The sequence below is a fragment of the Falco rusticolus genome, chromosome 3 (assembly GCF_015220075.1).
Source record: "Falco rusticolus isolate bFalRus1 chromosome 3, bFalRus1.pri, whole genome shotgun sequence".
NCBI classification, from domain to species: domain Eukaryota; kingdom Metazoa; phylum Chordata; class Aves; order Falconiformes; family Falconidae; genus Falco; species Falco rusticolus.
Window position 1 is genome coordinate 29,676,052 of NC_051189.1, and position 13,628 is coordinate 29,689,679.

Consider the following 13,628-nt stretch of genomic DNA (forward strand, 5'->3'; position numbering starts at 1 on the left):
AAATGAAAGTAGTACAGAAGTTCACGCAAGGTACAAATTTGCAGTCAAGATTTGAGCTCCTTTTCCATCTCTCAAGGCAATATTCTTTGCCAATTCATTGTACTTAATCCTGTTTCGTCTATACCACCGGTAATGTGCAGATAACCATGGCTTGCCACCAACCGGCAGGGAAGAAGGCTGGAGAGGGGCAAAAAACTACGGAAGAAACCATACCTGGATAGTTAGGAACTGACATGTGCTATGCCACAAGCTGTTGCCCTTTTACACAACAAACATTACTTTATTCTGCAATGGGTCAGCAATGGGGTAAGGCAATTCACAGTACAGGTACAATCAGCCTGACTCCTCTGCAATTACAACTAGTGCTGACAGATTGCTACACTAATGCCTCACCAAGGACAGCCCAAATCTAGTTTAAAAACATTATATAATGAGAAAACAATTACAATTTTCTTTACTGCCTTCTTCAAAGTTTTACTTGTACAAAATACACCAAAAATGCAAATAGCTTTACTACTGTATATTTTCATTTGGCATCAATGCTTGTAACTTAAGATTGCAAAGGAAAATTATATATACACCTAATCATATTTACAAATATATGCTGTACAGTAGCATTACTATAAGATGGATTTTTAACATTTAAAATAAATTTACAGCATTGTTAGCAGGTGCAGATTGCATGCTAATTCTATACTATATGCACTTTACATACGCAAAAATGCGGTTTATTTCCCAAGGAAATTAATTCAATATTACAACAAACAATGTTTATCAAGGTTTAATTTAGACCTACTTGAAGCTTGCCCAGTGATAGGTCCTCATCTCCAAGAAACGACAAACTACCATGCCCAACCAGATGCCACCCCCGTTACAAAGCAGGATGTCCAAAATGACTTGATCCCACCAGCATTCAGCAAAATTAGGCAGAAGGTGCATGAAGAAGAGCTACAGAATACAGCAAAAAGATTCTGGATGAGGAACAGCACAGAATTCATAAATTCACTTTTTAAGTACACATTCAAAAATCAGCTTTTCAGTACATGTCACACTTGAAGGACATGAGCTACAACCACTGAAATTTGATGGGCATCCTTCCATTAACTCAGGAGGCCTTGGACAGAGCCACACATTAGAGGTTTCCTTCTCACCATTCCCCGTTGGGGCTATGCTGTGTATAAGGATATCATGCAGGATATCTTGGCCTCTTAAAAGACGATACACAGAACATTCATAGAAATGCATGAAACAAGCAGAACCGCTGCATTTCTTGGAGGAAAGGTGTTTTGCGCTTACAAAAAAAAAAGCAAAAGAAATTTACTTTTGCTAAACAGTTTTTTAACAGAAGTAAGTTTTCTAAACCAGCAACAAGGTGAAGTACCACAGATGCACTTGTAACAACTGTCAGTACTAATGAATTCTGGAGCTCAGGACTTAAGACTTGTTCTATTTCAAAACTCTTTCATTTATGACTTTTAGGAAATTTAGTGACCGTAAAGAGATTAATTAAGAGTTCACCAATATTTCAGACACTGCAAGCTTTGCTGCTGTACTTGATCCAGAATGGCTCAGGAAGTTAAGACAATATTCCACTCTCTCTTCCTGCTTGGTCTCTGCTAAGCACTAATGTTGAAGGTACTTTTATGATGAAGATAGTGGAAAATAGACCAGAAACAAATCAACATCAGACTGAAAAGCTGACACCATCTTGATATATATCAAAACATACTCAGTCCCTTCAAGATTTCCCTTGGAAAAGCGCATAAATCATTTACCTCTGAAGCAATCTGTTCCTTTCTGAATACTCAGCTGAACCGAAGACCACTATGAGGCAATTAAATGTATTTACATATACATTTGGTGACTTTACGCTTTCGATAGAGTGAAGAATAACTGGCCAGCGTTAAGGCAAGACATAAACATAATTTACAGAGAGATAAGATTCAGCACCTCTCATCCACCTATAAGAGAAAATAATTGTATCTCTGTTCTACAAGAAAAATCACAGCAAACCAAAAAATAGATTGAAAAAGTTAGCTGTGGACTGGAACAGCTATGTGTTAAGCAGTCCCTTTGGAATACTCAAGGAGATGCTTAAGAAAACACACAGCAAACAGGAATATTCTTACCTCTACAAAAACAGTACAATTTTTGTCAGTGGAACTGTGTCTGTGGAAGATTATTGGTATGATTTTGTAATAAAGTGTCCTTTGTTTACAGATGTATAAATAAAGTATTGAAAAAAAATAAGATAGGGGAAAAGGAACAAGAAGAATGTTTTCTGTATACAGCAAGAATGAATAATGGTCCATTTATAATAAATTACAGTGACCGATAATGATGACGACAGTTCCTTTGAAAACTCTTGCAAAAGTATATCAAGACAATTTGTTTTTCTTTGACAAGGCTATGGGAATTTCAACCTGTAGAAAAGAAAATCTGTTCCTCTTCAGGACCCAAGCTACACAATGTTGCTCGTTATCCTGCTAGTTTCTCTTTCATGTTTTAAATTATTTAACCTGAAAGGGGCACTAAACTACGAATCTCAATCTGCAATAATCCAGCAAAAGACACCAGAACTTGCAGATAATAAGGCAAAAAAAACAGAGCATAGGTGTTAGCCAGACCATCTCTAAGGTTCTCAGAATGAGACACCAAGGTCTGCCTGCATCTCAACTTTAATCCAATAGTACGGAGCATGAGCCAAGTGTCCCATTTCAGAACGGGGAGCCAGCTGAAATCCATTAATGCTAATAGGAGATGCACAGCTAAATCCCTGTGTAACTGCCCTGATAACTTCTGTAGGTTTCTAATGACTCTCCTGAATTAACTAGTTCATTAAAAATCCATTTGAGTGGTGATAACCTCTCTATATGTTGAACTTTACCCAACACACTGTCTGTTGCAATAACCTGCCTTTCAGCAATAGGGAATACTAGACACCCCATGTGGTGTCAAATTGAAGATGATGGTTGTGTGATGATCAACTGAACGATAAGAGGCTGTGTGAAACAAATTCAAATTTATTCTTTTCCAGCCAGAAAAAATGAGTACAATAACTAGCAAAGTTGTTTTTTGTGGATGGATACTTGCAGAATCCCAATCTTAAGCAGTTTCAAAATAGCTTAGAAAACCACATATCCTTCAATGACACAGAATAAAAAACATGTTTTAAAAAGGAACCCATGGCACTAGTATTTTCAAACCCAGAAGTTTAATTTCAGACAACTAAATCCTTATCTATGTTTTTGAATTATACATGCCTTGTCCTGAGAATGCTTGGCTCATCTGACAGCAAGTTCTACAGAAAAACATAATTTTAAAGACTAAATTCAGGTGTTTATAAATACACTTAGTATGTTAAGTGTGACAGGTTAGACTATGCTGTCCCAAAGCTGATAAAAATTGGATATTTTTTTGTCTGAATTGTCCAATCAAAGAATACAATGAAATTGAACTCATTTTTATAGAAACACATCCTTGGATTTTAGGTGACACACATTCTACTAATCAAGCTCTAGGTTACATGCAAATGAAAGCATTTACAGAGACAATTAATCAGCCTGAATCCTTAAAACAGATCTAACAATAAAGACCAGCAGCCCAAGCAACAGTCAGTTGACTGAATCAAGTCAAGCACCTGTATTTTTTTTAATCCAAAACAGGATTTGAAAGTGCCAGCAGTCAAATGACTTATGCATGTGCTTAGGAGAACTGTGGTAAAGCTAGATAGTAAGTCAGTGGTCCTTCAAACCATGGTGCAGGGGACTACACTGCATGTGAACTAGCTTAGATCTAGGTCTAGTTAAAAAAAAAATATCATTTTTTTTGTCAGTGAATATGAATAAACTAGGTTTGTGGGGTACAATTTAACAAAAGAACGGCTCACAACAGAAAACACCACACTGAATGGTGTCTTGCCATTCCATATAGACTTCTCCTCATGTGTCCTCACACCTTCCTCAGGGATCCCTCAATTCCTAGTTGCTGTACAGTATGCACAACTATACATAACATGTAATGATGTTGCATTTGGGGTAAGGGGATCATGACAGTAGATCACAGATGTTCCAAGGTGAAAAACAAGAACAATTGCCCTGAACCAGGGAATATTGGTCAACATCTGAAGTAGCATGAGTACTGACTCCCATAACAGCCAAAAAACTAACTATGGATGGCACCAATAGGCTGGCCTAGATCTCACTCCTATTCAAGTAGTAGTAAGTCATTTACCTAAACCCCAGCTTGCTGCTGTCCACTAACAGCATCAATTGCTCAGCATCCGGTTTATAAGGCTTCAAATGTAAATCTATACTGAGAACTAGTGAGTCAGCCTTCTAGTAATGTTCACACCTCTCCCTAAGAACAATTCCAGTCTCACACACTTAGATGGATGGCTTACCTCAGTGAGCTCCCAGGTGATGCTAATAGTCCAGCACAGCCCATAGCTACGGATCAGCAAAGCCTTCATAGCCCAGCCCCAGAAATGCCCAAAAGCAAATATATCAAAGTGGCTGAGGATTCTCTCCCAGGTGATCACATGGCAGTTCACAGCATACTCCTGTTAACGAAAATTAATAAATAAAACCAACAAAAAACTTCAATCAACAGACAACTTCAGAAACACTAGTGTGAAGAAACTTCTTTCTATCTAGTACAACAAGCCTGAAATTACAAGGATATTAAAATAAGCATTATTCCACTTTCTTGTCCTTCTAAAGTCTGCAGGAAAACTTTCAGGATTAAGACTCAGTGTCATCACAGTACAGCTCTAATTTAACAGAAGATAGGATAGACCTTGGTGCCTGAAGTAGCACGTATTTCTTATGTGACAGAGGAACAGTAGAAGCAATAAAATCAGTAATAATGAAACCAGCAAACACTTCAGAAAATAGTTATTTGCTTTTCCTTGGGGTCTTGATCTAAAATAACCAGCTTTCCCCATTTTCACGCTGTGGCTCACCATGGCTAATCCTCACCAGTCTGTGACATCATCCTAATGTTCATTTGATTATCTTTTGTGCCTTGTTTTCCCCACAAAAGCAATTTCCCAGAACACAACCCTATTGAGAAAGTTCGATCACAGGGCTGGATTAAAAATAATAATAATTTTTAAAAAGGAAAAAAATCAAAGGGAACTCGTAACTGTTTTGTCACAGATGAGTAGCAGATTCCTTAAGAACATGAATTAATATTCTAGTCATCAATAACAAAAGAAATGTGTTCTCTCATCAATTTGCATAGCAAAGTTATTTGCTAGACATCACTGCCCAATAACAACAAAAAAAAAAATCTGTATGCTAACAGAAGGCTGCATCTGTGGGGCTCTGCCTTGTCACTGAGCACAAACAACTATTCCCCACTGGAAACACATTTTAAAAAATGTCTGCTGTCCATCCCTCCTAAAACATACATTGCCACCTGCAGGTGACCACACAGCACTGCTCGGTGCTGTTGAATTAAGAAAGGATTCTCTTTCAGGCCAGAACTATTGCTTTGCTAATCCCACACAAATGAACTGTGATCAAGCTGAAAAGGGGATGGCAGAGAAAGATTTAAATCCCAGTCTCCATAAAAAGAAGAATGCACAATTTCATACAAATACTTCTATCAGCAGGCAGTTAAGTCCCACTATGAAACTGCAAGTAACCCTTACTGCTGGTGCTCCCTGAAGTACTGCTTCTCACACATGCCATTGCTGCTTGTTATTCAGGGAAAGGTGCACCGCCTCTGTGAATGAGAAGCACAGAATGGAAGGTGCAGGCTGCTAGCCACACCGTGATATCTGAAACTTTATGATGAGTGAACACAATGAGGTTACTCCAAAACTAAGCTTTTTTTCCCCAGGGCTCTTGGTTTTTTCATTTTTTTCTGGGGGTTTTGACCCTCTATCTCACCTTTCCAGCTGCAACTCTGCCAGTCATACACTGAAATGTGTTGAACTTTCTCTTATACTCAAGCAACTTTGCCAGCCCTGCACAAAAGGCCAAGCTGCAGACTTCATTATAGTTACACTTTAAAAATTTACTCCAAGTGACAGTATCAGGATTACAAACTAGTACAAAGTATTCACTGACTGCTACAGTCAGGGAATCTGCGGCACTGTGGTTCTGTGCCAGTAGTAATACTAGTCCTCCCCTGACTTGAATCTACTTATTTCTAACTTAAATGACAGGAGAGCCAGGTGAATCTGACTTGCCAACAGACAACTCAGCTCAGCTCCCCTTTGTTGCTCGGCAACATCACTAACCCCCATGCTCATGCTCCATTTAGCAATGTGTCCTCCCACCACCCTAACAGCAGGCTGCCCACGCCTCACCACCACCGCACCATCTCCTGCAAAACAGAAAGTCACAGCCCTACTCTAGATGCTGCAGTTGCACAACAGATACTGCTGATCACCAGAAGCATCCAGAGTTTTCCTGGTAAGGAGCCTATATGTAGCCCTCACTAGCAATCAGCTAAGGTAAGCTTACTGTACTGTAAAGATTTCCATTCCTTCTTACGTGCTACAGGGCAGGACCTTGCAGCCACTGCTGATTAGGTGCTGTGCAGTAGTTTGCATACACAGTAAATTGCTATTTGCCAAAGACAATCTCCATATTTCCTCACTCTTGAGGCACAAGTGCAATAACAGCACCTACTATATACAACAGGTGACCATGGTGCACAGATGCACAAAACCAAGGGCAAGGAAGCATGCTGGTCTGGTGGCAGGCAGGAATTTGATACGGTAAGTGAAGAGGACAAGACCTGCAATTCTTGCCTCTCCACCCAGTACCCCTCTTCTGCTTGGTGCTCAACTGCTCACACCCTCTTCTGCCTGCCTCCCAACATAGCTCACATACTTCTCCCAGGCTTCCTTTTACTACTTCAAGTCCCTATGCTAGTGTCCCCTCCTGAAGGGGAACATTTTCTGTATTCAAAACTCTGCAAGCTGCTCAAAAGGCAGAAGAACAAGCCTGGCTTTCCACGCCACTCCAGATCATGGTCTATGGAAGTAATTTCCCAATGGTAATAACACTAGTGCTTAGCTGGGTGACTGAAAAGCAGCAGAACCCTGCAGCTGTTGTATCCAGATTTCCACATATTCAGAAGCATGTGTTGTGGTTTAACCCTAGCTGGTAATTAAGTATCACACAGCCGCTTGCTCACTCCCCCCCTCACCCAGAGGGATGGGGAGGAAAGTTGGAAAGGGATGTAAAAAAGGGTTGAGATAAGAAAAATTTAATAATTGAAACAGAATAATAATAACAATGATGACAATAACAGTTATAATGAAAACAATAAAATCCAGAGGGAAAGGAAGAAAGGAACACGTGATGTACAATGCCACTGCTCACTACCTGCTGACCAATGCCTTGCCAGTCCCCAAGCAACCACCTGCTGGCCAACTCCCCAGGTATATATACCAAGCATGATATCCCATGGTATGGAATTCCTCTTCGGCTAGTTTGGGTCAGCTGACCTGGCTGTGTCCTCTCCCAGTTCCTTGTGCCCCTCCAGCCTTTTTGCTGGCGAGGCCTGAGGAACTGAAAAGTCTCACATCAAAGCCAAACCACAACACCGCACTAGCTCCTAAGAAGATAATTAGGTCCATTCCAGCTGAAACCAGGACACAAGCCAGTCATGTACTAAGCTCAGAGCAATAAGGCACGACCAAAGTTCTCCGAGTGCAGCACTGTGGCATCAAAAATACTGATCTGGGTCACACCATCAAGGCCTCATTTAGATACCACCTTGCTAAGTCTATTTTCAGTATCCAGGCTCATATCTATTATTTAAAGGAATCCAAAGACACCCCAGTGCAAACGTATCTCACACTGCCAACTGCATGCTCATCTGAATATCTGCTTTAGAAAAAAAAATACAGAGAAGACTGTTTTTCACACCAACTGATTTCAATGTAAGTAAATAGAGTTGATACAAAAGGCTCGTTGACTCTGTCAAGCATAGGCACAAACTTGCACTGCTCATGCCAGCAAATGCAGATTTATCTCTTCCTGCTCACATAAAACATGCCTAAAGTAGCCAAAATGTCCAATAAAGTGCCATGGATACATACCATAATATCTGCTTCCCTTGTGGCATATCGAAGATTAGGATCCAGCCAGTACATCACGGCTTTTACCTGCTCAAAGTTAAGGAAGAGCACGAACACCAGGAACAGAAAATAGAGCACACTGAGACCTGCAAAAAGACTCAGCTTTAAGATCACGTTCGCTCACAAAACTTGGGGCAGAGAGAGTCCAAAAAGCTGCTTTCATACTATTGGTCTACACATGCCCAGTTTGCACAAAAAGAGTTTTCTACATATAGTGGCTACATGCAAAAAAGCTTAAGAGACACAAGTCAGACAGTGATCTCTGAGCACTCAGCACTTCATATCCCCTCCTGTTTCAACTGATAGAATATATGCTCAACTGCATGAACCCAAGCGAAACAAGATCAGTTTAATCAGTTTAGACACGAGTAGTACATGGCTGTGAACAGGAAGCTCTTTAGTAAGAGATGCACTAGGATCCCAGGATTGGATTAGCTTTGTTCCTTTGCTTTAAGTATTCTTGGTCTCACTAATGCAGCTCCCTAAGCCTATATAACAGATTCCATGACAAAAATCAATTTAATAATCCTACCTGGCAATTTTGAGCTATGCTGGCCATAAAGAACAGTTATAAACAAACTAATGCATGTCCGAGTTACTTTTGTGAGTTGGAAATTCTGCTCCTTAAAGCTTTTAAAGATAATGATAATAATTATTTCACATTGTTGTAAGTTATGAAACACTTGAATTTGGGACTACTGCCTCTTGCTTCCCAATGCCTGAATATGCATTTTTTTCAAAAAAAGGAAAAACTTGTAAGAAGTTAAGAGTCCTAGGTGTAGATTTGCGGGTAGTTGAAATTACTGTTGGGAGCATATCTTTACATTATTCATGAGTTCGCAGATAGCTAAGACTGCATTTGAAGAGGCGTATAAACACCAACACCTTTTCCATAGTCTAGCACTCAAACTTATTTGTATCCTGAAGCAATGTCTTGGAAGGCAGAAAGATTTATGACTTAGTATGTGCCATCCAAAATAAACTACCGCAATTCTAAAAAGATATTTTAAGCTATAACCAGAACTCACATGGTATTAATCCCCAGTATATGCTAGAGAACAACTTCCATTCAAGTACACACACATGATCAGAAAGCATATATATATATTGTCCTCTGCAGTACATATAAAAACATATCAGGTAAACAGATGCCACACTACTACAAGTAGTGCAGCCTGCAGGCAAGGGTGCATACTGAAATGTTGAGGACACACTGCTACTGCCTTTCATCTACTGAACAGGTCTGAGACCTCAAGTGCAGCTAAATGAGCCATGCCAGAAGTAGCAGAATTACATGGGGGAAAATGTTGCTCTTGATTGTGTGTGCAGCCTTTTCCCGCAAGTACAGGGGATCAAGTTCTGGCAGTGTCAATATTGAGACTGACTTTTTACTTTACATTTGCTGAAACCTGAAATAAGCAGTAGCACCATGCTTCCCAAACTTCATAAGGAGCAGGATTGTTTAATGAGTACTACCTAATCAGCAGTATCCTTTCAATGTCAACAGATGAGTAATCGTCTACTTTGGGAGGCTACTTATTTTTAGCTACATAAGGTGGCAGGAGAGAGAAACATTCGGTCCCCTTAAAAAGAAACTGATCAGCTTTTAAATCAAATGTACCTGATAGATTTTAAGCACATTTACAGACAAAGATATGCTCTGTGAACTCTGAATTACTTCCAAATAAAATTCCTCATGTTTTTGTCATGTAATTTAGATGTTTAAGGAGCAGAATTTCATTCAGTTAGTTCTGTAGTTAATAGAATTGTTTTCCAAACTATAAATTCAACTAACATTGACAGGTATTTTTGCTGGAATTGTAAGTTAAGAATATGAGTATATGTCAAGAATATCAATAAACATATGTTAAGCTATACAATGATACAATTTAATAAACATTTAAAGTAATAGCATATTTTGCCAATAGTGAAAAGAAGCACCCTACTAGATTGGATTTAGTTAGAAGTCAGATAGTATATGCAGTAGCTGTAAAAACGCCAAACCTTTTTGGGGTGAGAAGAGATAGCACTAGGAAGAGGTGGGAGGGATGAGATCAGGAAGCACAAACACAAAATGGGACTAAAACAGAGTATCAAAACAAATGATTCCGGTTCTGGTAATCTAATTTACACCATCCTGATACAGAGTAACTACAATGACATCCCCAAACTTAACTAAGAACAGATTATAACTCACTGCTCAGAAGTGGGAGGGAAGCAGCATTCACGGAAGTTTGATGCACAATTGTGTTTCATGACAATTCCAACCATCTGAAAGTTAAAACTGTTGTCCTGCAGAAGCTCTAAAAAAGTCAGAGATACAACTTAAACTTACCAAAAACCATTCTCCATAGTGCAGGGTGGGGACGTGTAAAGGGTCCTGTGGACAGTAAACAAAAAGCTTATTAGAACAGAGTCAAGAAAAACCACATAATCTATTTTTCAGTATATCTCATATGAGGATTTGGCATGATCATGGATCAGTTCTCCATCAAACTATGTAATATACCCAAAAGTTGGGGCTATGTTAAAAAAAAAAAAGTATCAGCAGATTTCAGAGAGGAAAAGGAGACTACCAGTTAGTAGGGTGTAGACAAAATTTTCCTTTATTAATACAGAGCTGTTTCTGGAAGACTAGTGTGCATTTTGCTCAGCAGACACCATAACTCTCAGGTGTCACCTGAGGATCTCTTGATCTGCTTTCTAGACCACAGCTCACACATGGCTTGCTCCCAATGAAGTAATTAAATACAAATTTCTCTGTGTTACCAAAGAACCATGGTGCTTAGCCATCAGATGGCCATGAAATGTTAGCAAGCAGGCCTCCTAAAACTGAGTATCATATATCTGACAAAAACCAAGATAACTATGCTTTTTACCGGTGTCAGCATTACTTACTTTAGAGCCAGTGAATAAACTGACTTTATTAGATTAAAACCCTCTCAGTTAACATAAGGACCAAAGGAGGCAAGCGTGATGAAACTGGAAAGCCTCTAAACATGAATCATACATGGAGGTAGCAAGAAGTGGCTGAACAAATATTTTCAGCACACACTGCAGACTGCTCTTTCACCATGGTATGCATAAAGGTCATTTTTCTCTGGCATTCAGTTTTTCAGGGAACACTTTGTGAACGGTATGGATTAATGACTTTTAAAATATAAGAAAAACACATCCCAACTCTGAAGTACAAAGCTATCCTGAGCACAATCCCTCTTTTTTCCTGAACACTGCCAATCCTCACACACTTTAGACTTGACCCAACAATTATGCTCTTGCTGACAGCAATAAGCAAAAATTTAAAATAATAAAAATTCATTAAAAAACCAACCAAACAAAACAGGAAGACAGGATTTCCTCCACAGAATTGTCACACAAACGTTTCTACCTTGATGCACCTTCTGCTCCTCACACAATTACCAGAATTTTTGTCCAAATTAACCTTCTACTGAGCAACTGTGGGTTTACATCATAATGGTATTTAGAACATTTCTAATTATCGCTAGCTTCTGCTAAGGCAATTTATGTAGGGTCTTATTTCTCTGAGAATTTGTAGAGTGACACTTCTGTTAAAACACACTGAGGCAGACCCCTTTTAAACATTGTTTAAGGATCTGGCAGCATCATTATTTACCAATCTGAGCTGCAACTGTGCACCTGCAAATAGACACTGATTTTGAGAATCTGACTTCCTTGTTAGATACAGACAAGCTATAAATAACTTGCATTTTACAGCTATCTCCGCTCAGTATGACTGCTTTTTGTCATGAATGAAATATGCAGACAAAATGAAACCCATTTTCAGACTGTCCCTTAACATAAAGGAGCTCAAAAGAGTAAAGACAAATACATTAAAAAATGTGGTACTTTAATAAAAATCAAAATAAATATAGTGGCAATAAAAAGAAATTCATGTTACAAAAAGTGAAGTATAAACAGTATAAATCTCACTCACCATTAGGAAATGCTAGAACACTGATGATTAGAAAGAAGAAAATCACAGAGAGGATACCCCTCCAAATGTTATCCTCTGGGACAGAATCATCCCTGAAGAGACAGACATCAAAGTGTTAAAGAACATTATAGGGATAAAGTTGAAAGGCTCTGAAGATATATTATTATTATTTAAATAAAGACCACATGGAAATTAAGTATAGGAAATAAGCATGCTGGTTATATAACAAGTCAAGATAGTAACTGCACTGAATGATTTTCACTGCACTTCTGGGTATCCCTTCCTCACAAGAGAGTCAAACATACAATCAATAAATATGAGCCATAAGCATTGTTAGAAGTCAATGCAGAAGCAATGACTAAGTTTAACACAAGGCGAAAAAAAATCTTCCTGATTTAATGTTCACAGAAACATCATCAAAAGTACTTCTACACAGCAGAGACCTAGACCAAAGACTCTGGAAGCCTGGATGAAATTCCTAGGTTTCCCACTGCTGTTTTGGTGCTGTTTGTAATCCCCTTCACTCCCCTCAGCCTGTTCCCAATGCCAAATGCCTGAGGAGAGCACAGAGGGTGGAAATAATGATTACAATCAGTCTTTGGAAATAATGATTACACAGCTTAGAATCTGTGTATATGAGAGACAGAACAACTGAAGAACGAAGGAAAAATATAAACTCTCTTTTAGAACCATTAAGCCAAAGCTCTGAATAAAATACCAGGTATTATTTGTGCTACTGTCATATTAAGGCCAGAAGAGACTTTAGAATTCAGTTTGGAATGCTAAGGCAAGCACTTGACCGAGCATTTGTTTCTTTTCAGACAAATAGAATATAGTGTTCAACAGCAAGATTAACGAAAAAAAGCCCACTCAAATCTTTTAACCAGCAGCCAGCTTCTAGAAGACTTCACTGACACAAACAGAAACAAACCTCAGACTATCATAATATGCACAGCTAATATTTCGTAACGTATCACCCACTACAACTGAAATTCAAGTTTTATTATCTGGGTAATTTTTATGTACTTCAGATCAGTTTATCTATTTAAATATATTCTTTCATTCCCAACCCATTATACCAAAAAATTCCCAGGAAACTTTAGAGAGATAAAGCTCTTCCTGGCAAAATACCTGTCACATTTCTGGATGGTTCAGCAAAGAATCTGTGACAGCATAAATGCACTCCACACTAGATATTTGCTGCAGTTACAAAAATATTTCTCACTTTGCCAAATGATTTCCCTTTCCCTCAAAATTGAGCCTTAACAGCTCCACAGCACTTTCATCATTGTGAGGCATTTAAGCACTGTGTTAATTCAACCGTATGGCAGGAAAAAGTACATTAAACATTAATGGTTTCTCCCCAGGCCTTAGGGACTCCCCACAGCATTTTTTTTAAACCAGCGCAGTCCAGATTTACCAGTCATTTTCCAGCATCCATGCTACACAGGCTAACACTTTATACCAGCTACAAATGCCAGATTCCAGAGCTTAACTCTGGCTCCCTTGGCAATCTCAAGAGCCTCTTGCCATTCTAGCCAGTCTCAGGCTCCAATGGCTCAGACAGCA

At 38.9% G+C, this 13,628-nt stretch overlaps 1 protein-coding gene across 2 annotated transcripts in view; it reads right to left on the minus strand.

The window, feature by feature from the left end:
• PTDSS1 (phosphatidylserine synthase 1) overlaps positions 1-13,628 on the minus strand; it is a 32,713-nt gene that overhangs the window by 14,902 nt on the left and 4,183 nt on the right. For both annotated transcript variants that reach the window (XM_037378868.1, XM_037378867.1), the window contains exons 2-6: positions 12,060-12,151; positions 10,440-10,484; positions 8,066-8,190; positions 4,403-4,561; positions 797-948 (exon numbers count right to left, since the gene is read on the minus strand). In XM_037378868.1, the coding sequence (XP_037234765.1) occupies positions 797-948; positions 4,403-4,561; positions 8,066-8,190; positions 10,440-10,484; positions 12,060-12,151 (573 nt within the window). The remainder of the gene's footprint in view (positions 1-796; positions 949-4,402; positions 4,562-8,065; positions 8,191-10,439; positions 10,485-12,059; positions 12,152-13,628) is intronic.